Source organism: Melospiza melodia, chromosome 6 (genome assembly GCF_035770615.1).
Source record: "Melospiza melodia melodia isolate bMelMel2 chromosome 6, bMelMel2.pri, whole genome shotgun sequence".
Lineage (NCBI taxonomy): Eukaryota > Metazoa > Chordata > Aves > Passeriformes > Passerellidae > Melospiza > Melospiza melodia.
In genome coordinates this window covers 31,428,111-31,453,868 of record NC_086199.1, presented here as the reverse complement: position 1 = coordinate 31,453,868, position 25,758 = coordinate 31,428,111, and the positions used below count along the sequence as shown (strand labels likewise).

The 25,758-nt window shown below is 33.8% G+C and overlaps 1 protein-coding gene across 5 annotated transcripts in view; it reads left to right on the top strand.

Moving 5' to 3' along the window:
• The window catches only part of FMN1 (formin 1), a 172,817-nt gene that overhangs the window by 70,792 nt on the left and 76,267 nt on the right, over window positions 1-25,758 (top strand). For all 5 annotated transcript variants that reach the window (XM_063160502.1, XM_063160501.1, XM_063160498.1 and 2 more), the window contains 2 exons: window positions 11,897-12,666; window positions 16,107-16,257. In XM_063160502.1, coding sequence (XP_063016572.1) covers window positions 11,897-12,666; window positions 16,107-16,257 — 921 coding nt within the window. The remainder of the gene's footprint in view (window positions 1-11,896; window positions 12,667-16,106; window positions 16,258-25,758) is intronic.

Here is a 25,758-nt window from a genome sequence, read left to right as displayed (position 1 = left end):
AGTTAATATTTTAAAAATCTGCACATTTCAATTTCAAATCATACTCTATAATAAAATTATTGATGAAATTTTAAGCATTCCTGCTGTGCTCTGATACTTACAGCAAACAAAATTTTCCTATTCTTCTCCTCTATTTGTCATATTTTTGATGCAATGTATGCTTTTCATTATTATTTTCCTTTAACAATATGTTTACATTGTTAATATTTTCTTATCAGATAGTTTGAATATCCCAGAAGATTCTTCTTTCATTGTGTTGTGGGTTTTTTTCAGTATGGCCACTTGCCATCTTGCCATTCTGTTATTTTCAATGCAATTTCACTGTGAGTATTGGATTGTTTAAACTTCATGTCAGCTGCAGAATGCTGTTAATTCCACATGTTGATCCAAGGATTCTCCTGCTTATTTAAGAAATTACCACAGACCATATTCCCTAGATTGAAAACAGTGAAAATCTCTTTAACTCTATTTCAGCATGTGGACGTGGTAGTACATAGTTAAAATGTGCATAGAGCAGGACAATTTATAGCATTCGAATGTCAGCAAGAATGAGTTCCTGCTCAAATTTAGACGCATTACAAAAAATTCTGCTTAGTTAGGGCTAAAACAAAACTCTTAATATTGCTTATAACCTGCTGCATTTTTCATAGTTTACGGAAGTTAATTTGTCCCATCACTTTGCCTTGAATAAACATGTTATGTACTCAGGAGAATAAAGCAGAGTACACACTTTGAACAAGAGGACATTTTATTTTCACAGATATTGAAGATCTCTGTAACATAGGAAACAATTGTATACAAGAGAAATTAACTGAAGTGTCATAATGGAATTATAAAAGCCATTAAAAATTAAGTAATATCTAAATTACCATTTTAGTTTTGAAAACGTGTACCCTATGCTTTCTTGCCAAAATTATCTGCACTTTGAAATTTACTACACCAGATATTTGTTTGAATCTAGTAGTTGTATAGTATTTTTTTTATTAAATGTGTAATATTCTGTTCTTAAAAAATTCTGGCTCTAATATTCCTGATTTTAACAGAAACAGGGACAGATTTGTCAAGGATGAGCATTTTGCCAATAAGGGAAAATCTGTCTGAAATTGGAGGTTAAATTTTTTAAAATAAAACTATTTTTTCTCATGTTCAGTAAAGACCTGATTTTAGCAGCTTTTGACTTTGCAAATCTGGTGATCACTGATTGCATCTTCTGGTGTTGAAAAAACTTTCAATTGCCATTTCCACAAGGCCACCAAAGTTGTTATAAAATAACACTGGGTCAAAACTAAGTTCCACTGATTAATGGTTAACGCAAGTTACTGTTGATTAGGTGGGGATCACCCTTCAGAGAATGCTTTCAAAATGAAAGTCTGTCTCCTGACCCTCTTATTGATGGTTAGGCAATGAAAGAAAACCCACTGGAAAGCAAAGCAGACAACCAGAGCTGGACATATGTATGGAGATGTGAAAGGTGCAATTTCAGGTAAAAAACAGTGAATAGAGATACTAGGACTGGCAGTCCTTATAGCATACACTGTACTAGAGGCACTAGACTGGCAAGATGAAGGGCAAAAGAGGTAGCCTGGAAATTAGGTCAGAAAACAATAGGAGATAGATTGCAAAGACTTTGGTCTGGGCATCACAATACAAGTTTTACTTATATGTGGGCAGTATTCTCCAGAATATGTGTCCTGGAATGAATACAGTCCATTCAGTATTTGATTTTAATTTTGTTGGTCAGTAAGCAATACCCTTCCTTGCTTTATTAGTCATGATTTGATCTGAATATAAGTCATTTCATTACATTTTTTTCTTACTGTCACAAGTTTTAACTTTAGGACGTTTAAGTATAAACTGGACTTCACAATATATGTTAGGATTGGCATGTAATCTTATTATTCATGGACCTAAGGTTTAACAGATTTATTGGGATGTTTACATTTGCAAAAATGTTCAATCACAGTTCATTTTTAACTTACTTTGCAACTACATGTTGAGTCTCAGAATCTTAAGATAGGTTTTTGTAAAAGAAGATGTATTATTGGTGACTGCTTGAGGAAAACTGACTAAAATGACCTGTGACTCATTTTACAGCAGGAATTTTGCAGTTCAAACAAGTGTAGAATCTGTTTTTCCAGGTCAGCATTATCAGGCATTTACTATACTGGTATTGTTTCTCTTTCTGAGGGTCCACACTTTGTTCTTACATACCTTTCAACTTCAGCACACACAATGCAAAAGTCTTTAAAGCTTGCTGCTTTTCATTATTGATTTTTTAACTTTTGTCTGGAATATCTCCCAACGTGTTCACTGAATGAGGTACTAGTTCTGTCGAAGAGAAAGTTTCTGCATAGTTGCACAACATGGAAGCATTGGTGGAAAGGGATAAAATTAAGATTGTTCTGATTCCTCCCTTTTGATTAATTGACAAAGGCTGTTTTATCTGAGACTTTTTATTCTGCAATATTTTCTTCAAATTTTATAATTGGAATGTCTAGAGTAGTATGGTGAGGCATAATTACTGTGCAGTATATGTTAGTTTAAAATTGGTGTGTCTTTTACACAAATACAGAGTCATTTCCATAATTGATCTTATACTTCTCTTTATCCATGTAGAATCTCTTTTTTTTTTTTTTGTTTTGATTGCACATGAGAACACTATTTTGGTAGAGAGACTAATCATCTAAAAATTCTCAAAACTTTTAGACAAAAGTTATGTTCATTATGAAGAATGAAAATTGTTAGTTTGTAAAAGTGTAGTTACTTTTTTTTTCTTCTCATGGCACTATTTGACTGACTAATTCCTGTTGAGAAGTATTCATTGCTGCTCATTTTCTTTCTATAGGTGTGTAATTTTATCTTTGGTTGCTGTTTTCCACGAGCTTTACTAATAATGCTTTTTGCTTCAGCTTTTACTTAATTCAAATAATTGGTTGCAACTTAGCAACATATATCTTTGCTTTCCTATATAGTTACAAACCTTTGTTATAATGGCTGATCTTGTAGCTTGGTTGCCAAAGAAATTAGCTCTTTGTATGGTGAAGCAATGTTGACAGTAAACTCTCCTTTCCATCTCCTCCCCAAAAGAAAAGGAAGAAAAGCTAAGAAAAACAAGGTTGCATTACAATTCTGGCAACATCAGCCACACTAATAAAATCAAATTCAATGTTGGTTTACGACTTTGAATTTATGTGACTGCACAGGATCAAAGGATTTGTATCCCACTGGACTGCAAGGTCTATAGTTCATGGCAGAAAACCTCATCAAAAAGAACATTTTAGTAGTAGGGCTTTTCATTTTAATCAGCCACAGTAATAAAAAAGCTGTTAGGTGTCCAAAAACATTCTCCCAAGATCAGAGACAACTTGCTCTCTACTACAATCAGTTTTCTTATTGGATCCATACTGACTCTGTAGTTTTTGTCACTGAAACTTCATCTTCAACTTGTTTTCAGCCATTTTTTGCATTGCTTTCACATTTTACATGCCAGATGTAAAATATGCCACATCATCATGTAATTCCCTGGCAATTGAGAAATACTGTGGCTTATCTCAAGTAAATTATCATCAAAACAAATAATTCATATAGCATTTTAATTATCAGTCTATATTTCTACATATTGTATTTTAAAGTATTTTATTTGCAATGTTCAAGGTATTTTTTCCTCATTGCATATAATCTTCTGAACACCACCACAGAGAATAGGTGTCAGTATTTTTGTGTGCATAGTAACTGAGGCTGTCCTAAGACTATGGTAACAGCTGCAAGTGAGAAGTAGAGTAAAGATAGTAACTACAAAGTTTCTGATAGGAAGGGAATGTTTGGATTTTGCACGTTAACTGGTCATGGTCCTAGTTCAACAAAAGTTTGAAATTAATTTTTAGCTTATGGTGTGGTTTCATACTTTGATTACCTTTGCCTCAGAGAAATTGCATGCAATATATCATTTACGTTTATTGGCGTGTTGCATTCCTCATTCCATTCTGCAGAATTTAAATGTTTAGCAGAATTTAAATGTTTAGCAGAGTTTAACAATATTTAGATATTTTGCCAATTAAATTGTCCACAAAATTAAGTTTTCCTGGAAATTTATAGGTTGGTGTCAATTTAGCTGGGTACCCATTTTTTACATATTATTTAGGATTTATTTTTCCTAGCATAAGCTATCTTGCATTTAGGAGAATCAACACGTAGTCACTTTCTATAAGGATTGTTAGCTTTTGAATGGCATGACAGGTAGCTGCTACTTCTTGGCAAATTCTGGTGCGTGTGGTATTCCATTGTCTGGGAATTCACTGCTGCCTGAGATACATGCAGGCTTAAAGTGGGCTTTGTCAGTGAATATTTTCATGGGTTGATTGTTTTTAAAAGCATTCATTCAAATGAGAAACTTTAATATTGGTAGGAATTTTATAGTTTAGCTACTGAACGTTTAAAATCCACATAAAATGTTAAATTATCCATTGTTAATATTTATTTATTAATAACCTGAAATTTACCCCTTTAAGCATATGTTGCTAACAGTTGGCTGTATTATGTATTATTTCATCTAGTTTTTTAGAGTTTTTTATCATTTGTCTCAAGAAATAACATTGTTAAGCAAACGTGCCTGTGGTAAGAAGTTAGTGAATCCAAGGCATTAATAATTTTCTGTTTGATATAAATCAAGAAGAATGTAGATTCCAGTGAGATGTCTCTGTAGGCACAAAGATTCCACAGTAGAGTACATCACTTACTGGGTGGTGAAGTGGACATAATAGGATTCTTAAATGTGGAGTATGCTATGGAATACAATGAACATCATTAGAGATGTTTTTCTATGTATTTGGATTCATAATGCTTGCAGGATCTTGAAAGTTTACCAAGAAATTTCAGGGTCACATCAAGGGCTCTATCTGATTATTTCATTAGAAGTTATGGAGAAGTTATTTACCCTTTTTAATTGGGTTGATATGAGTAAAGTGGTATGTATGTAGGACAGCTGTAGAAAAAGAACTGGAGATGAGCTGGTGTGAGCTATGTGTTGTATAACAAAGCTCTCCAAGTGATTTAATTTGTGTAATCTTAAATTGTTAGATGGTGGTTCTTAACCATGAAAGGACTGAAGGAAGGATGTGTATATGTGTGGGAAAGAAACAATACCTAGATTAATGTTACTTGACAGAAACATTTACAGAGCAAACACAAGATAATAAGGATGAGGAGCACAAACTTTATGGCATCCTGGAGATAACTCTGTGAAGAGCATGGAGAAGAGCACGGAACATTAATAGATAATGGAAGGTCCACAGAGAGCAGCAAGAGAAGATGCTGGAGCTTAAAAGAATACAGGACTTTCTGCAGCCCGTAATGAAAGGGGCAGTTTGTATCTTATACAGAATAGTCTCTTAAAATACACAGTCCTGGTCAGCAAATATCTAGAGTGTCCTTGTCTCATAGATATGCTTTGCATGGCTGTTCATACTCTTTGGGGAGTGATAAAAGTGGAAATGTGTTTGTTACCTTATACTTAGGATCACTAGTGAGAAAGAATCAGAATCCCAGAGTCATAGAATATACTGAGTTGTAGGGACCCATGAGGATCATCGGATTCAGCTCCTGGCCCTGCCTAGAACACCCAAGGGTCATTCCATGTGCCTGATTCAATTCCTGTACCCACTGTATTCTACTGTCAGCCTTTGGCCAGTTTATTTGTACATATTGAGTTTAGTGGATCTGTAAGGACAATGAGTAGGAAATAGCCAGGGGTTTTGTTTGTTTGTTGTCCCAACTACTTTTGCTTCATTTCCTCTATAAAGCTATATATTTATTATTTTTTAATTGGAAAGAGAATTGGACTCTATGCATTGGCTACATTAATATTTAGAGATCTGGGATTGTTTGAAAGAGTTCAGTCATTACTTTTTCATTGTGAGGTGTAGGAACAATTCTTACTGTGTGCCCTTGACAGTGATGATATACCATATGTAACTGTTATGTTTGTTGAGGTATTTGTTAGAGAGGAATTTTCATTTTTATGTAAACTGGCATGGGTTTAACTTTTTTTCCCCTGTGAAGAAATCCTTTGCTAAATCTCTGATTGTTGTTAAAATTTAAAACAAATGTATGTTTTTTCAAGGACACAGATTCAACAAAAAAGAGCTTCTTTTCTTTTGTAAACACAATAGAAGAATAAAAAAGTGTGAACTCTTCCAAAAACTGAAGATTAAATTACTTAGAATGAACAAAACCAAGCTAGAGGCTCTCTCTGAAAAATTTGCTTTTCCTCTCTTTTCTGTGCACACTACTTGACTGGCCAAAATACTATTAAGAGAAAAAGCTGTAAAGTATATTAAAATAAGCTTTTAATTGGCAACTCAGTAATTCTTGTCTTTTTTTTCCTTTTTTTTCCTTTTTCCTTTATTAATATCCTCCTCTCTAGAAAATAGCCATATCTTCTAACTATATCCCTTGATACTTTGTGTCTTCTTTGTTCCCACTTTTTTTTATTTTCATGGCTTGGCATAAGTAACTAATTAGACGTAACAATCACTGTATAAAAGTCAGAGAAGGGAATAAAATCAAGCTCACTTTCTCCCTAATATGTTATTTTTCCACCCTAATTAGAATAAAAACTTGTAAAAGTGTGTGTTTCTCAGTTAAAGAAGAGGTCTGTCTCTGATATACCTAGCACGGCTTTGTTCATTAAATATGTGTCATTTTTACACAGTCACTTTTCAGAGTAGAATTACACTGTAAACACTCAAGGAAAAGTATTAGGCATTGACAGTGAGCATGAACTTGCTAGTTTCAAAGCAAAAGTTATGCATATTGCTTGTTCTGAACAGTATTTTAGGGAACTTTTTTTATGATTTACTGTTAAAATTCTCAGCATTTTTAAACATTTTTGATGCAAATAAGTCTGGACTAATAAGTTAGCAACTGTTTTCTGAATGTAGGTGGCTGTAAATTTATACTTTCCTTGTGTTCATACATACAAATTGTTCTACAGCTTTTCATATTAGAGCAGTTCTGTGCCATGGTTAAAAGTTTTTGTTCACATAAAATCACATTATATAAAGCAGTGAAACAACAAAAAATGTACTTCAGTTGACTGCGTTTAATTGACTGTAATTTACTGTATTGACCATATGAAATGAGACTGTAATCTTCCTCTCACATATCAGAGCACAGTGAAAAGCTGTCACATTGGTATTGAGATTTGTCCTTGTCAATCCACATTTTAATTCTAAAGACATTTAGACAACCTGTTGGTTACATGAATGAGAGGATTTGGTCTTTTTCTTTTGTGATTAATTTATGGTTTGTCATCTGATACTTTAATGGTTAATGACAGTATTGTACATGGATTCAATATTTGGAATTTTTCTTCCTTGAGCATATGCTTCATCATTTCCCAGGTCCCATGGGACCAAGGCCGAGTTGTTGGCATTGTCAGAAAATATAATTTGCCTCTTTTCTCTGTGTTGTGTCAAGTCACTTAGCAGGTGCGAAAAGGAGGTCACTGGAGACGTAGACCAGAGGGATGGGTGTAAAGGGAGAAAACAGGAAGACACTAGACAGCCAATCCAAGCACTCCTGTTGTTTTCCAGGTTACAGTGTATTAGTATTTTTGGATATTTACATAATCCTCTTACATGTATTTTAGTAAAGAGAGGTCTTTATTTTTTTTAGGGATGGCTTTTATTTTACCCATTAACAGAAGGAATTTTTTTAGGCAGAGGGTAACACAGGCCTTCTAAACTTAAATATAAATGTCTGTGTTTGAGGGATCTGAGTCAGCTGGCATCACTTGCTTGGTGAATTGATTTTACCTAAGGGAAAATGGATCCTGTCCATTTCAATGGAAGATACCAGACAAATCTCGACAAATTAAAGAAACTGATTTGTAAGTACAACTGCACTAGTGAGTCTTGAAAAGCAAAATAGACAAGAACCTTCTTTAGTTAGAATCAGAGGTGCAAAAAAGCCTGCATTTCAAGCAAGAGCAGATTTGGAGGCAAAAGACATTTTATCAAGGAGGATAGACAGAACTGCCTGTTTATTCAGCCTCTTCAAAATGGGTATTGGGTGGAAGCAGAGAGCTATGGAAGAAAGGAAAATGAGGTACATTAGTCAGGAAGGCCAGTTTTAGAATTCAGAATAGAAAAGGGCAATTGACAATACTCAAGCTGAATTAACGGCTTGCAAAGGAAATTTAAGGGTTCACTGAAAGTATTTTTCAGCAGTGAAAGCAGAAAGGAACTAAGGAAACAAGGGGAGCATTATCCAGTAAGGGTGAGGTGGAGACAAAAGGCATTGTTGATTTAACGTAGAAAATTAAGACCAAATGAGCTGCCCCGAATTTCAATAGCAGTGGTCATGAACACAGGGACAGAATTTCTCTTAAACTGAAAAAACACACAGCTTTTAGTACTGGATAAAGCACAAAGATTACTTTTTTTGCATATGACAGTTCTTTTTATCCTAATACAGAGTAGACTCAATGAGTCTGTGATGTGCTGTCCTTTGCAGATCTTTTCCCCATAGAATTGCCACACCACTGATCAATCCCTTCTGTGGCTATGTACACTGCAGCCCTCTTTCTTGAATTGCAGCATGTATATTTTCATACTGTTTCCTTGTCTGATAAAATTATTGTGAATGCTGAATTTTGACTATGTACTTTAGCTTAATAGCATAATATTATTTGCCTATTATTGACAATTAATGCAAGAAAGATTGTGCCAAAGTAAGGAAACTTTTTTCAGTAGCACATTGCTGTGTGAATTAGACTTATGATACTCACAAGGTACTTTCAAATTGATGATTGAAATCTGATTTCAGCACATTAGAGCTTTTTCTTTTAAGCTAGCAGTATGAAAAAAAAATAGTAATAAGGCTTTATTGAAACATTCATGCTTCAAATATGGTATTTGTAGAAGTAACCTGGGAAAAATATATATCTACTTTCATGGAAATTTAGGCAGCTGTATCAATTCTGTGTGTGTGTACAGGCGAGAGAGTAATATGTCAATGGCTGACTGGCAAGAGTCACTGATACAGTGGAAAGCCAGAGAACCTCAGTAGACCAGGGCTTGAGGGCTTAATTTGATACTCTCTGAAAAAGCAGATTATTGCTGCAAGAAAATGCATTGGTCAGGGGAATAGAAATATGTTCCTTGCAATAGCTTATTTGGTATTGAATGTAGCTATACAATCCAAATTTCTCAAATGAGTGCTGCTGGAAAGGCTTCTATACCAGTCAGCAAAGTGGGAAATGCAGTTTTCAAATGAAAAGAAATATATCTAAAGCTTACTGATCAACATCTCCCACATTGTTCTTTGTAGTCTTGCTTTCATTTTATACAGCAATTTTACAGAAATTTCCTTTGATAGGATTCAAAATCCTCTACCCTTCTTCAGAAATAATGTTTATTCATGTATATAAGCTTTAGTTTCAGCTGCTTTCTATTATCTTCTGCTCCTCCAGCCTTCCTCCCATAACTTCCCTCCATCAAATACCTTGCTTCCTGCTGAAATAGTTTTACATTTCATCTTGCCTAAGATAGTTGTGACCAACTACTACATTTTGATGATGTTTGCTCTCCATTCGATTTATCATATGACTTTAGAGCATTTTATCTCATTTTAAGAAATATTTTCCAGGAAGCAGGCCTTTATTAAGAATATGTATGTATTATTTACGCATGTATATATAAAATAGCACATATGAATATTCATATTCTTGACACTTATTAAAAGTATTATCATAGCTATATAAGGTAATCTTACTTTGGTGAAGAAGACTTACTTTGAGATGAAAAGTAATTAAAATAAAATTGGTTTTTACTTATTACTAAATAGAAATATTACTTATTTTTTGTTATTACTAATGCTTAGTGTTTTTAGCTTTAATTCTTGTTTATAGGGTTTTTTCAAGTTACAGAAAATAATTCTGAAAACATGCAAGTTTTATGCTTTTTCTTGCTTTTCATTCTTTCACCTCAAATATCATTTTGACTTTAAACTACCAATTTTATATTGTAAATTAAAACTGGAGATCTGTATTTGGAGATGCTTATAATACTAACACAGTTGCTTTTATGCCCATTTAAATGTAATAAATAGTTTTGTTAGATACTGGGCTTCTTTTACATTGTGTTTTTAAGGTGGCTTCAGATTTACTGCTGGGAAAATCTTTAACGTTCAAAGCAGATCGTTCTGTGAGGCAGGTTTTGATGTCCAATAGGAGCAAAGCACTATGATAAAAAAACTCCAGTTAAATTCCTTAAGGCAAACTTATTTCATTACCTCAATTATGGATCAGTATACCAAGTTTAAAAAGAAAGGCAATTTCTTTGGAGCAATTCAAATGGCAGAAAATCTTGTGATAGTTGAATTGAACTAATAATAAAGATGAGTGCCAATAGATTAATAGTAGGAAAAGGAAGAAAGCTAAGTAAATTTATTGTTATAATATTTGTTCTGAGTCATCTATAAAACTAACCAAAATTGGGTTGTTTCCAATGCAGATCTGTTTGATTCTCTCTGTAAGACTTCAAACTTGATTTCCCACCTTTACACTTGCCAGTGTAAAGGAGCATTTTATACCCAGTGTGTTCAGATTGTTTACTTTGGATTTTGTCCTACAAAATTGATTAGAATCCAAACTGATCATACTGCTGTAAGTATGCATATCTTGTTTGCATATCTAGTCAAACTTCATTTCACAATATAAACCCACAACTATTACATTATCTTTTCCATGTTGAGCTACAGATATGTGACTTGGATGCCCATTACTTAATGCTGTAAACTAGTAGCTCTGCCCTAATACTCAAGTTGGAATGGTAAATAGGGAGTTTTGTGTTGCCACTTCTGACAAGCACTTCATGGGAATTTTAAGTGTAAATTCCTATGCCTGTAGGAATTTGGGAAAATCACAGTTTATTAGCTGTTTCTGTTATGAGGTTGGCTTCCCTTTTGTAGAGGGATCCTGGAAGAACCATGAAAACTCTCTTTCAGGAGTCATTGCCTTGCAAAGAATCATGGTAATATCAGCCAGCTGTCTGATTGTATCATGGCATAACAGAAAATAACTTGTAGGGACCTGATAACCTGAAATAGCAGTATTGGATTGTATTGGATTTTTTAAAGGAGGTATTTCTGTGCCAAATGTTTTGTATCTTTCTGATATATAGTAAGAAAAGTGGGGTTTTTTTCTTACTTACTTAGTTATCCAGTGAAATTGTCTTTATTCTCTTGGTTCTAATGTTTATTTTCTTGAATTGTAGATTAAAATATATCTAGAAGAAATGAAATTTTAATCTAATTGCAGAGATAAACTTGAAGAATTTATGTGTACCTCTGTGAATTTTATTGATGATAACACTTAAATAGATTAAGATATTGTTTTATTTAATGTTTTATCTTGAATGAATATCAATCTCCGTTGTGTTTAATCTATTTTTTACTTCCTAACATGTTATCTCTCTATATATGTTTATATGACATATATATGAAATGAAATAAGCAATAAACTCATGTCATTAAATAGAATAACGTTTGAAAAAGCTACCTTTTTTTCATAATATACCATTAATTATTGCATTCAATTAAAAACTGGTAAGTCTGCTTAAAGATAAGGTACAACTTAAAATTTGCCCAAATTGATGTTCTGGATTTTTCCTTACAAAATATATTTTGTTGAAAGACATCCTGCTTACATTTCTTTTATTTAGTAATTGTCCAGTTATATGATAGCTTGCAATAAAACCATTTAGAACTGGGAAAGAGAAGTATTTCCCACTTTGATTAAGAACATAGCTCAAACGTGAAGATTTTTAACAAACTACGAAATAAACACTTCAAAAAATATTTGCACTAAGGATGTTTTTTTATTGTTGCTCTGCAGTCTCAGTTTGAACTCAGGGTATTCCATATTCGTGGAGAACATGCTGTCTCAACTGCTCAGCTTGAGGAAACCATTGCACATCTGAAGAATGAACTTGATAATAAATTAAACAGAAGAAATGAAAAAGCAAAGGATATTGGTGTTTCTACTGAAGATGATAACCCACCAAAGGCATACCGAAATGTATGTATTCAGACTGACAGAGAAACTTTTATAAAGCCTAGTGAAGAAGAAAACAGAGCTGTGAAAAATAACCAAATAGTACCCAAAAAGCTTAATATTTCTTCTTTGACACATAGTATATCTGCCCAAAGTGAAAATAAGGACAATTACAATGTACAGTCATCAGAAAGTGTCTTGTCTTGTCAACCAAAGCAAATGCTGCCTCCACCACCACCACTACCACCTCCTCCCCTTCCTGATTCTTCACTGTCTGCTGTAGTTCCTCCACCACCACCCTTGCCAATGGGTCCAGCTTCACTGACATCTCAGTTTGGATTGGGTCCACCGCTGCCACCTCCACTTTCTGAAGGCTGTAGGAATTTTCAAGCACCACCACCACCGCCACCCCCACCGCTTCCGGGGCTGGGACCTCCTGTTCCTCCTCCACTGCCTGGATCTGGGTTACCTCCACCCCCTCCACCTCCTGGGCCTGGGTTGTTTTTTAATAGCACTTTATCTTCAAACCAAGGTCCTCGAAAACCTGCCATTGAACCTGGCCGTCCCATGAAGCCTTTGTACTGGACACGAATACAATTGCAAGATAACAGGTAAAATATACTTACTTGGACTTGAGCTGCTGCTTACAGGTCAGTGTAGAGACATGAAATTTACATAATTCTAGAAAAAAACCTGAATCGGTTCTAGAAGTCTGAAAAAATAAGTTGTTCTAAAATATCATATTTAAATTAAAATTGTATGTATTATAAATGAAAACTTTTTGCATCATAACAAAAGCATGTTTTGTTTGGGCTTTTTCTCCTAATAATTCAAGCGCTGCATGGATAACTGTAGTGACAGAGTGCTTCCCAGATTTAGTACTAAAGCATAAAAGGGTAGCCGAGAGATTAGAAAGACATTTTATTTTCTTAAAATTAAGTCTGTGTTTGCAGTAGAATTGAAATGTTAAAGTTTGGTCAGATGAGAATTTAGTTTCATTTTTGTTTTCCAGTCACTTTGTGATCCATTCTCCAGAGAACTATATTGTGTCCTCCTCTGTGATTCCAGTTCTAGAAACTGGAAACAGTTAAACTGGAACCTAACCTCTGTGCATAATTCTGTCAGAGCAGGAAGAATAAAGCATATGTGTAAATATATGCAGCTCAGCAACCTGCAGCATGAAGTGTCCATCATGGACAAGTCTCAGTACTGATAGAGACCTCTACAGCTTTTAAAAAAATAGATATAAAATTTTGAAAAGAATATCCCCCTTACTGTGATGTAGTGCAGGGATAGAATCCCAGATGTGTTTGAGGGAGGGATGCCATCCAGAGGGACCCTGATATGCTTGAGTAGTGGGACTGCAAACAAGCCCAAGTGCAAGATCTTGTACTGAGTTGGGGCAACTCCCAGTATCAGTAAAATCTGTGATTAGAGGAGGTAGATTTGGGTAGAGTATAAGGAAGAAATTCTTTACTGTGGGAGTGGTGAGGCACTGAAAGGTTTCCAAGAGGAGCTGCAGATTCCTCTTTCCTGAAAGTGTTAAAGCCCAGATTGGATGGGGCCCTGCAGAGGCTGGTCTATTACAAAATACACTGTTTTATCGATTAGTTTGGAAGGGGTCATTTTGTGAACAGGCATAAATAAACGATTTTTGGCCAGGTTTGTTTGAAATTATCCTACTATCTTTTTTTATGCTACCTGTTTATTTAGCTGACAGGAGAAAAGCAGTTCTCCCAGTCACACTTTCTGAACCAGTATTAGTACCTTACTTCCACAGTTACTCAGCTGTTCTTTTTGGATTTGACTGATAGTGACTTTCCTTCCTGTGTTTATTACTGTAATACAGAGCTCATTAGGAGGCATGGATCAAAAAGGATTTTTGGGGGATGCTTAAGTGACACAGACTATTTTATTTTAATGAAGAGTTGTTCCTTAATTCAGGTCCCGTATTAATGCAAATAATGAAATTACACTATTATTGGGATCTTAAAGTTGAAACCATTATTATCTGTGTTCAAAATTATGTTAGCCTAACAGCAATTACCAAGATGCTAAATTTAAAGATTTTAATAAGCTAAATTATATTACTATAGCCATAATGCATCATAATATGTGCTATACAGTATATACACACAGTATGTTACTTATTATTATATTATTATTGTTATATTATTAATATAATATACTGTTAATTTTTAGAAATTATTATAATTTATTCTGTAACAATGATTTTTATAAATTATGTATTTATTTAAATTATTTAGTATTATAATATTGTATTTTCAGGTTTCTCTATTATATTTAAACACGTTTGAAGTAAATATCTTCATAGCAATTAAGTGAATTTAAATATGAGTTTTATTTTACTTTACAGCTCTGAATTTATTTTGATGAGAAAGTACCATTATTCTGGTGTAATAAAACATTGTAAGGTGTCAATATTTTATATAAAATATCTGACAAGAACAAAGAAATTACTGAAATGTCAGTTGTATAGTCTTAGTTTTTCAGAATTAAAAAGAATTGAAATTTTTTAGAATTGAAATATTTTGGAGCAGGAATCTTGAACATTTCGTTTTTACTTTCCCAGTATTTCTTTGGCATAATTGTTTCATAGTGAATAAATAGTTAGTCCATAAATAAACTTTATTGGAATTCTTCCCATTGAATCAATTAAATAAAAGCTTTCTTTCTGAGACAAAAGTTTTTGCAAGGTAAGGGATAATTCATAGCATTGTGATGAACTGCTAGTTACCAGATGTAATGGTCCAGCATTTTCCTGGTCTGTATTAGAACTGGAAATTTCTTCAAGGATTTGCTGCTCAGATCAGAACCTGTCCCAGACTTCTGTTTGCAGAGCCAGAAAGAATCCTTCATTCTTCAGTATTGCTAACACAACTGTCCTGGTGCAGGGACAAAAACTAATATCAGGAAGCATGAAGCTGGGGAGCTCTAAACATGTCCTGTGACATAGAATATGCTGCATCAGTAGATGTTAATAAAAAAAAAATGAAAAGTTCCTTATACGTTCATGATAGTTGAGCATTAAGTAGAAAATAATCCTGAATTTGAGAAAAAAAATTGGCTCCTTTTGAATTGGTAGGTATTCAGTTTTGTTGCATATTACATCTATGTTTAGTGACATCAGCCATTTGTATTTTGTAGTGGTTTTCTTCACTTTTCTTTAATTGCAAATAATTTCACTGCCTTTTAGTGACATCTGCTGGAAGATGTGGTCCCACCTTCTACTGATAAACAGACAAGAACACTCAGAAGTTTTGTCCCACATATTTTCCTGAAATTGAATATTTTGAAACAAGGCCCTTTCAGAATTGATGTGCAATGTTTGTAGCACTACATATTATTTTCCCCTATTCCAGATAAAACTGGAGGACTGTGTAAACAAGCTCCCAGCTGATCCAAAACTAAATCTGGTCTTGGATGGCAAAAAAAGAAAGATAATCCACATTTAAAATTTGCAGTTGGTTGAATGGAGAAGAATACTGGCTAGTCTCCCAAAATATAAGCCACATAATTACTCTAGTTTCTCTGAACTACAACAAGGATAAATATGAGCATACAACATCTATGGATAACATGAAGTAAATCAGGTCCTATACAAATTTCCCCAAACACACTTAAAATATGCTTGAATAAAGTTTGTTCACTATTTGTTGATATTGTTTATTTTTATAGGTCTAGATAGATTACTGGGAATTTCTCAAAAAAGCTGACATTGGAGTACTTCTAATCCTAGTTGAAGTGGCAGCAATCTCCTGACATGTATTTGCACAAGTTGCCATTGTTGCACCAAGAACGGTGCAATGCGAATGATGCATAGTCTAGCAGGCATGGACTAAGTTGCTCAAACTAATAACTAAAACTCATAGGAAAACTTTTAACTCCTTACAAGAGCAAGGTATAGGAAAGGAATGCTCTGTGTGTTGCTTTGAGTTTAAATCTATCATGGATTTTCATCTATTATGGTTAGATCTATTATCGTTTCTCATAAGGTTTTGAAATTTTATTATTACCTTTCCCTTTATAGGAAAACTGCTATGCCAACATTATGGGAATCACTGGAAGAACCTGATATACTTGACACTACTGAGTTTGAATATTTATTCTCCAAAGACACCACTCAGGAAAAAAGAAAACCATTATCAGAGACTTATGAAAAAAAAACCAAGGCCAAAAAGGTATTTATTGTTTCTTTGTCTTTTTATTTTTTTTTTTTTTTTGTGTGTGTGGTACTGTTTAGTCTTTCATTTTGAGAAAACTCCTTTTTAATTTTTGGAATTTTTGTGAATGAGCAAGAAATAAAACTATGGATTGCTGATTCAATCTCAAATCTTTTGCTTGAAAATGCAGGGCTATTATTTACCTTGGAAAATCTTTTACCTTTGCTAATGAAAGTTCCCCATCCTAATGAGGTAGAAAAAATACTGTACAGGAGAATAGAATTAAAGTTCTAATTAGTATCTGAAAGTGACAGTATTTTGGCCATTATTTGCCCTTGAGCCGATGTATAATTAATGCCTGTCTTTAGTTACTCCAGCAGACCTCTCTTCCACTGAGATTAATTTTGTTAGAAAAATGAAATTTAAAGCAAAATTTTAAATAAGGAATGCCAAATTTTTTTTCAATATAGCCAAGGAGTTGTGTCAGGAAGGGGCAGGACAATCATGTCTTTGATGGCCAAAGCTACATGCAGTAGCTGTGTCATTGCCATGGCATTTAGACATGATCCATTACAGAGGCAGCTGGCACTTGCCAATTGGGACGTGCAGATGAGAAAAACAAATGCCATTAGTACTATTTACTGCCAGAAAAATTCTAGACTGAGTAATAATCAATACTGTTTTCCTAAACCAGTGTGATTATACATCAGAAACTACTGAAACATTTGTGTTTTAAATTTCTTTGAGTTGACCTGCTGGGAACCACAAGAGGGCACTTTGCATGTGAGCTGTGCTTGCTACCTTCAATTTTATAATTCATAGAGCGTGAAATATGTATACATGTTGGGGCTTTCAGATCTTTCAGAACATCTTTCATCATAAATTCCCTGTATTGTGTCTTAATGCAACAGCTAATGAGAAGTATCAGTAAGGCTGTAGAATTTATAGAACTCAAATTCATGCGATGCAACAGGTAAATAATTTAAAATGGGGCCTGGATGGGGACATGCTGGCATTTACCAAAGAAATAATAGTTACAGTCCTTCAAATATTAGACTGACGCTGGGCTTGAACATCTCTGTGAAAAATATTTTTATATATTTTACTTGGCAAATGCTTGAAATGGATGTGATATGTAGCAGCAGCTGTATCCATAAATTCAATTTGTTCACATATCTTATGCCTTCTTTCTAATATTTATTTTTACATTTCATTAATTTACCTTTTTTTCAGAAAGAATTATGTAATAGGAAATACAGGTTTCTAAAGAACTTTGAAGTATTTAATCACTGTAATTTAATGGGGAATTAATATGCAAAAGTAGTTGCCTTTGTATTTCAAAATCTCAGTAATTATGGGAGTATATCTACTTTTCCAAGGGGGTGACAGCAAACCAGGTACAGAATTAGGCCTGTATACTGAAAGATGAAATTATGCTTTTCTCTTTCCTTGCTGCTTTGCAAACTAACTTACTTGTTTGAGCAGCATGATTTTTTAGTGATCTCTCTTGGCTTATCCAAAATTGAATTGGGTAGTACTTACAGAACATATTGTTATAATAATATGCATTATTTCTCATGAGCAACTAGTGTATTCTCATACCAAGACATCCTTTTCATTTCTATCAATGTTTTAATTATTCTGCTTTGGTATTAGAGGCAATAAGATATTTTAAGACAATGGGTATTTTACTGAAATTAAAGAAATTAAAAGGGTTCCTTTAAAGTACTGTGGAAACTACAAAAGTAAACCCCCTTAGAAATAAATTCAAAATTATATATACTACTATGTCTTTAGTTTTGAAAACCGATGGGAATGTTGATGGTGTTACGAACCATGGGAACTGTAGGATTTTCTGTGAGAATTTACCAAAGTCATGGTCAGTAGTATGAAATTCCATCATTGGGTCAAATTAAAAATAAATCCACTTTTAGAATTCAAAGAAAATGTTCATTGAGTACAGAAGCATTTTCTTATCTTGTATCCTGTCTTTTCACCTTTCTCAGTTAAATGACTCATAGTAGCAGCTGAATGTTTTTACAGACAGTTGGCCCTCTTAGATGGTCCTGTGTTTTTCTTTGTCTCTCTGAAATTCCAGATATGTCCAGTGGGTCAGTCTTGGTGGGCTGCAAATGTTACAGTAGTAGAGAGACATTTTATTTACTTTATTTACTTAGGAGGATTTATTAATAGATAATAACAGAGAACTCCTGTAGATCAATATAAAATTGTCAGTTTGACTGGTTTCATTTCTGATTTCTTATGCTTCTTTTGGCTCTCAACGTTTCTTGCCTTTTTCCTAACAATTATATCTACTATGGTTTTAGCAGGAATTTTTTCTTTGCTTCAGTACATAAATTTCTGCTTGTCTGATCTTAAAAATGGTACTCGTGTCACATTATAGGAAATTGTATAGTGTGGTAAAAGATGCTTTCTACAGACATTAAGAAACACAAATCTTATATGAGGCTCACCATATAGATGTAGTTGATGCCATGTCGTTATGTACTTACTTATAAATTCCTTTTTCATGTTCACTAAAAAGGCCTTCAGAGCAAGTTATAGGTACAGCAGTGAAGCTGTAGTTTGTGTTTGAAATAGTTAAGCTGTTTTATTTAATGATACCTGGTAAGACTGACCCACTCCGTGCACTAACCCTCTTCTCTGCACAAACTATGCCTTATTTCATAGCATCTTACACAAACTAAGTTCAGCTTCTTTGGTTTTGAGGGAAATGACAGACCAATAGATGGTGCAGGTCAGCTTATTAAAATATGATTGTTCAATACTTTGCTTCTTGAATGAGAGTTACATCAGTGCCTCACAGTCAAGTTCCTTTTTCAATTGGAATTAAGATTTTATCTTTTGAATTAGAGGGTAATTGTTTCTCATTTAACTCTTTTGCAATTCCAAATAAAACAATATTACTCAGTTTATTCTCAGAATTATTAGTTTTGTGAAACCAGTTGGAATAATCTGTGTGCTTAGGCTGTGAAATAAATGCTTCTGTGGAAAGCCTATAGAAATTTCAGTTCTGCTCTTACCCATTTTCCAAGTAGTAGACGCTGTATGGCAGCACAGATTAAAAAATTCACTGTATGCTCTGCTTTCTTTTACTTACAGCTGATAGACACCTGCCATTTTCAGCCAGAAATGTCTAAATGTCCTATATAAGCTGCACCAGGGAGATTTAGGTTGGACATGGAGGAATTTCTTCACAGAAAGGGTGATTAGCCTTAGGAATGGACTCTTCAGGGAGGTGGCAGTCACCATCCCTGGAGGTGTTTAAGGAGACACTGACTGTGGCACTCAGCGCTGTGGTCTGGTTGACGTGGTGGCGTTCAGTCATAGGTTGGATGTCAGAAATCTTTTTCAACCTGATTGATTAAGATAAATGGAATGGCTGGTCTATTTTCCAGTACCATTTAGCAAGTTATGCTCAGAAAGGAAACTTCTGAGTATATATATGAATATATACATATATATTTATAGTCATATATATTATATAATTACAGTATAATAAAATGTTTTGTAAAATGAATATTTATAATATATCAATAATATTTCAATATATCATCAATAATATTTCTGTTCATGCATATATATACTCAATGTCAAAATAGAAGAATACACTGGGGACTCTGTGGACTTCTCTGCTGGTTGTAGTTACTTTGTATTTTCACTTATTTCTTGAATAGCAAAATGCTAGCTCTGCAGCCACCACCTATTTGTGAGAGGCTTCAAATGTACTGAAACAGATCCTTCACAAGGCTTTCATATGTCTGAGATCTCATCTGACAGACAAAGATAAGCACAAAGCTAATGCAATTAACCACAAGTTTAATACGATTAAGAATATTCAGCTACCTAAAAAATAAGATGGGGTACAGCTGACTAACTGACTAGTAATAGTTCAGCAGAAAGAGTCTTGGCATTATAGTGGCTCACAAGAGGAATATGAATTGTCAAATCATGGTAATACTAAAAATGCAAAGCAGAACTCTGATAGATCAAGAAGTATTGCTTGCAAGACACTACTCAGCCTTGTCTCAGTTAAGATCTGTATCTACATTTAGGCACTACAACCCTTCGTTAAAAATTTGCTAACTGTAAAGAGTCAAGAAGAGGGAGAATAATGAAAAGTGAAGTAGTCTCTAAGGAAAGAATCAAATTATTATGATTGTTTAGTCTAGAAAGGAGAAGGTTGATTGGGACACACAGTATAAGTGTAATCAAGTGCATGCAGCTGCTGCAAAGAAAAATTATGAAAAGCTTTCTAAGAGCAAGGATACCGAAGGAATGCAGAAAAATTTTGGCTAGGGAAATTGTGTTTCTGTATTTGCAGATCTTTAGGAAAGTTTGTTTGGAGTGGTACACATATAATTGATAACTATCTTGAAGTGCAGAAATGTTGTCTTGTTGGGCAGAATGACATTTTGAGTGCCTTTTCAACATCTTGATTCTGTTAATCAATTAAAAGATATAAAGTTCACCTTCTGCCCATTGTCATATGGGTTGAAACAGCTGGCTATACTTTTTTCAAAAATACTTTCATGATTCCCAAATTTGTTGCATTCATGCCAGATAGAAATGGCTTATTGGGTTACACTGATTTCTAGAGGCTTCTGATAAGTGTGTGGGGGAAGAAAGGAATGGAAATTAGGAATCTTAGCAGCAATGGTAATACAACTTAAAGGACTGCATAAAAGGTGATTTTACTTATTTTTAGAAATATAATAATTTCTTTTGGAAAAATATAGTTCATTCACTTGATGGTGATACAATGTAAATCCCATATAGGCTAAGCAAAGGTCAGGTGTACCTTTCTAGTAAACAAATATATATACATAAGACTGGAATTTTTTTATTGTAATGTTTATCTGGGCTTAGAAGCTCTGCAAACTGTGTGGCTGCTCATGCTTCTTTGATCTTGAAGCCCTTTGGAAAATGTAGCACCTTTGGAAGAACTTCAAGGTTTTTTTCCAATTGTACACCCTCTGAAATAATGCAGGAAACTCTTGTTCTTGCATTTATTTTCTCTGCAAGTATACAATCTTTTATTTAATATTCTATGTATTATGTAGATAATGATAAAAATTAGTATTCTGAGGCTTTGATATTATGTCTTGACAATAGAATTTGTTTTTTTCTGGTTGGGAGAATTTACTGGCTAGATGAATATATTAGTTATGTCCCAGTATTAGAACAAAATACTGTGCAAGATATATAAACATTAAAAATATAATTATTCTCCCATAAAAATGTTTTTTAATTAAGACTAGATGCATTATAATCTTATATGAAGTAATGTAATGCAGTAAATGTTTGGAGTTGATGTCCATGAAATGGAGAAGAGATGATTGCTGATGTTCCCAGAGACTCTAGGTAGATAAATAATATACAGAAGGAGTGGGATTTATTTCATAGTTATTTTATATTTCTGAAGTGGTTGAATCTGCAGCAGGAAAAGTTCAAATTATTGGAGGAAAACAAAAGTCCCTTAGCTCCTGAATATGAATCAAATAAATCGAAGACATATTCATTATATATTAACCTAATATTCTGAAATCTTGAAAAAGAGATATTTAAAAAAGATGTATTTGCTGCGATTTTTTCCATGTGTATTTTGTAGCTCTATTGCTAGATTTAGCACATATTTTGACGTTGTGTTAGTTTTTCCAATATATTTGAGCACTTGTTAGTAATTTATCCTCAAAAACTCAAGTATTTTCTATACTTTTTCAAGAAACAGGATAGTTGGATATTTGTGATGCCACTCTGTCTTCATCTTACAAAAAAAAAAGAAGAGCAAATGTCAAGTAATTTGTGTCAGGTGTATGCTCCAAATGAAAGTCCATCAATCATTTTTGGCCCTTTAGTGCAATGATTATAATTTCAAAGACGCAGGAGGACATTAAAGATAATGGCTTTTCTGTTGTCTATTATCTCTAACAGACTTCACATAATTATTAACATGTGTTCTCATTTACAAAGAGTGTCAATATTTTGAGTGAATTGCATTTTTTTAACTGAAAGGGATATGCCTGTCAGCAAGTTTTTTGTCCATCTAACTAAATGAGGAATTACAATTAATAAATTTTGTGTTTCCGCAAGAAGGGCAGATATTGCAGAAAATGTTGGAAGCTTTGCAGGGGTGAAACACAATGACTGTCTTCAGCTGTCTGCATAAGATAATAAACAGTGTTCAAACTTAAGCAGAAGTACTAAAATGCTAGTGCATGTTCGTCCGAGGCAGTCTCACTTTCTTTTTATATTCTGATCTGAGAAAAATAATGGCATTCCTTGTTTATCACAAAGCCCTGAAGTCATGTTGAATATAGAAATTATCCACAGGGTGAATATCTATTTTGTGGTTTGTCTAATTTTTGCAGTTCTGATAGGAGTAAAGATATTGAGAAATGTTTCTTACTAGCTCATTCACACCTCCTATTTGAACCTGATATATTGCCATTTGTGTGTACTTTAGAAAAAGGCTAAAAGTAGTGGTGTATTCAAGCTAATAAAATTGTAAATAGGCTTTAAAAAATATAAAGCTATGGTTCACCCACATTAAGGAAAACATAGTTAAATTTGGCTCTCCCTTGAGTAGGAATATAAGAGATAATGTCTAGTCTTAAGCTTCTGAAATTTCATTGGTTACTCTTGGATTGTTTATGCAGAATGGTTTGAGGGACATACTTTGGCTTCTTGTGCAGAATATTCTTCCTGTGTTTGCACAGGGTTTCAGCAATCCAAACATGGGTCCAGGCTGTTGATTTGCTGTAAAAGTTGGTGAGTGGGAATGGAGGGAAATGCTGTAATATGCAGGACAGCTTTTTAGCTTATGGCTTTTCTCAATAAATTTAAATATTATGGAAGGAATCCATGCACCACCAGGAGGAAGGCTTTAACTTTTAATCACTAAAGTACACTGAATCTCTTCAGATTTCGGCACCAGCAAGTGTCCTGGTCAGAATGTAGGCATTGCAGTTTGACAGAACAGTAAAGTCTGCTGTACAATATTTAATGAAATAAATTTCTGGCTACATTAGAGGAACACCTTCTAATGGGAATGATAGAATAATTTATTAGTGTATTCAAGCTTTGGTATATCTGCACTTTTTAATTAGATTCTAAAGATTTGAAAGATGTAGATGCGACACTTGTGTACAGCAAATCAGCTAACTTAACATTAAAAAATAGGGGAAATCCAGCAAAAATCAAGTAATGCTATGGATCAGTGAAATAAAGGAATTATCACCAGCAGTCACAATTTTGTCACTAAGCCAGAAGATGCTACATCCATTACAACAATGCATTCGTAGTCTGGAGAAGCAACAGGCAGCTGGCAAACCCCACCAGCTGGCACAGCAGCATCAGCTGGCTTGTAGCTGCTTACCTGTCACTGCCAGCTACAAGCAAGTCCCAATATGCTGAGAGGTGATCAGTGATTTGTCTTTTAAAAGCATAGACTAAATAGTTCAACACAGTCTTTACAAACTTTCCTTTTATTTGCCTTATGTTTTTACTGAACTGAAAAAGTGTTGATTTTTTTGTGTCTCCTTTCTATTTGGAATTCACACACATATGTAATTCCCCCTTAGTGACAGAATAACCATCATTTGGGACAAAGTTAGTGTCTTTGAAAATTAATTCTCTGTTTTACTACTGATTATATATTTTAACTGCAAAATCTTTCAAGTTCCACATTGATTCTAAAAATCTATGACAAAATTTCAGTACAATACTTAGCATTATAACTATGGGTTTGAAGTAGGTTTATGCTTAATGTAAGCTATTCTGTCGTCATTTTCCTCCATTTTTGCTCTCTAATGAATTAATTATTAGCTTTCCGTTACTTGGTTGAAGCTACTTTAGGTAGTCTGCATCTAGCTTGATGCCTGGTAATTGTGACCATGTGTAGATTTGTCTAAAATGCAAGTGAATATACAGTCAGTTGCTGTTTCAAATCATTAATCTCTAGTTTAGCTTTTAAAATTATATAGGGCTTTCTTTAAGGATTTTCTCACAAATTGTTTAGGGGGGAGGTCTTGCTTAGTGATGTGAGCTAGTTTGATCATATCTTGAGGATATAGTAGCACTTGCAAATACTTCAGTGGAATGATTTAAAATGTCATATTGTCTACAACAGCTGTAGTCTGGAAAGGTTTTGCCTCAAACTAGGCATGTCTAATGGGGTTTATGACAACCTATGAATTTGCCCTGAACAAGGTCAGCTTGGAGGTCAGTGAATGCTGTACAAATTGCATACTGCTCAAACCTGTAATTATCCCTGTAAGAAGTTAATGTGCTGTGGAGTTCAGCAAATTCATGTAAAGCTTCAGAGATGACCATGATAAACCAGGCAGTTACTTACATTTGCTCAGAAGAATCAGTCAGCAGGATGTGATGCTTCCACAGCGTTCAATTAAGGTAACTTGGAGCAAAATCATCTTGTCTGCTTGTGTACTCACGAGATAAAGAGCCTGAATATTTTGTCATTTGAACAAAACACTTTCCACAGTATTAATTTCTTAATATCCATCATATGTGCTGTACATATAGGCAGAAAAAAATCTCAGGATAGATTTTTTCAAATTTTGGCAGAAAATATACAGTATCTACTTTAACATAAATGTATTATTGAGTACCTACAAGAGGAACCTAAAATATCTGTCAGATCTTTGTTGAAGAGAGCATTTGTTCCAACTTGTGCATGTATTATCCAGTTTCAGTACTCTAAATAATTGTAGGAATTCATAAAAATCAGAAGGTTTACTATCTAAATAAGTATTTTCATAGGCAAATATTTGTAAATCACATAAAACACAGGAAACATTTTTATGAGTTAATATAAATTTTGTCAGTTAACTGTCTTTGAGTATCACTAAAAGCATTCTAGCAATCAAGACTAATAATTATTTTAAGTTCTTACTATGATTAAATATCCAAATATAAGTGCCACCTTTAATTTAAATAATAAAATTAAATTTGGAGAAATATAGATTAAATATTCAAATACTAAAAATATAAATTTTGGGAAAAACATAACTATTAATTTTAGTTTTGCATAGGAGTTAGTATTTTTGATAGTTCTTGTGCATCAACACTATGAAGTAAGCCATCTGCTTGGATCAGAACATTTTGTATTTTTGAAGAATTTGTGTCTGTATTGCATTTTGTGATGTGCTCCTGTCATATCTTTCTTATGAAATAAATCAAAATCACAAATACCAATATCCCAGACATTGTGGGAAATAAGTTTTTTACATTTGTAACATCTGAGCAACACTGATCCCTTTCTTTATAAGTAATTTCAACCAGCCAAAATAACATAAAGGTTTCTCTTCCTCCTTTCTTCCTCTCCCCCTAAACTCTCATCAGAAAGTATTACAGTCTGAATGTCAGTATATTATACTCTCAAATATCTGTACCCAAATGTGAAAAAAATCCTGAAATCCCTGTGGAGTGTCAACAGTGTGGAATAAGCACATTCAGACATGAGCAAAAGAAATACTT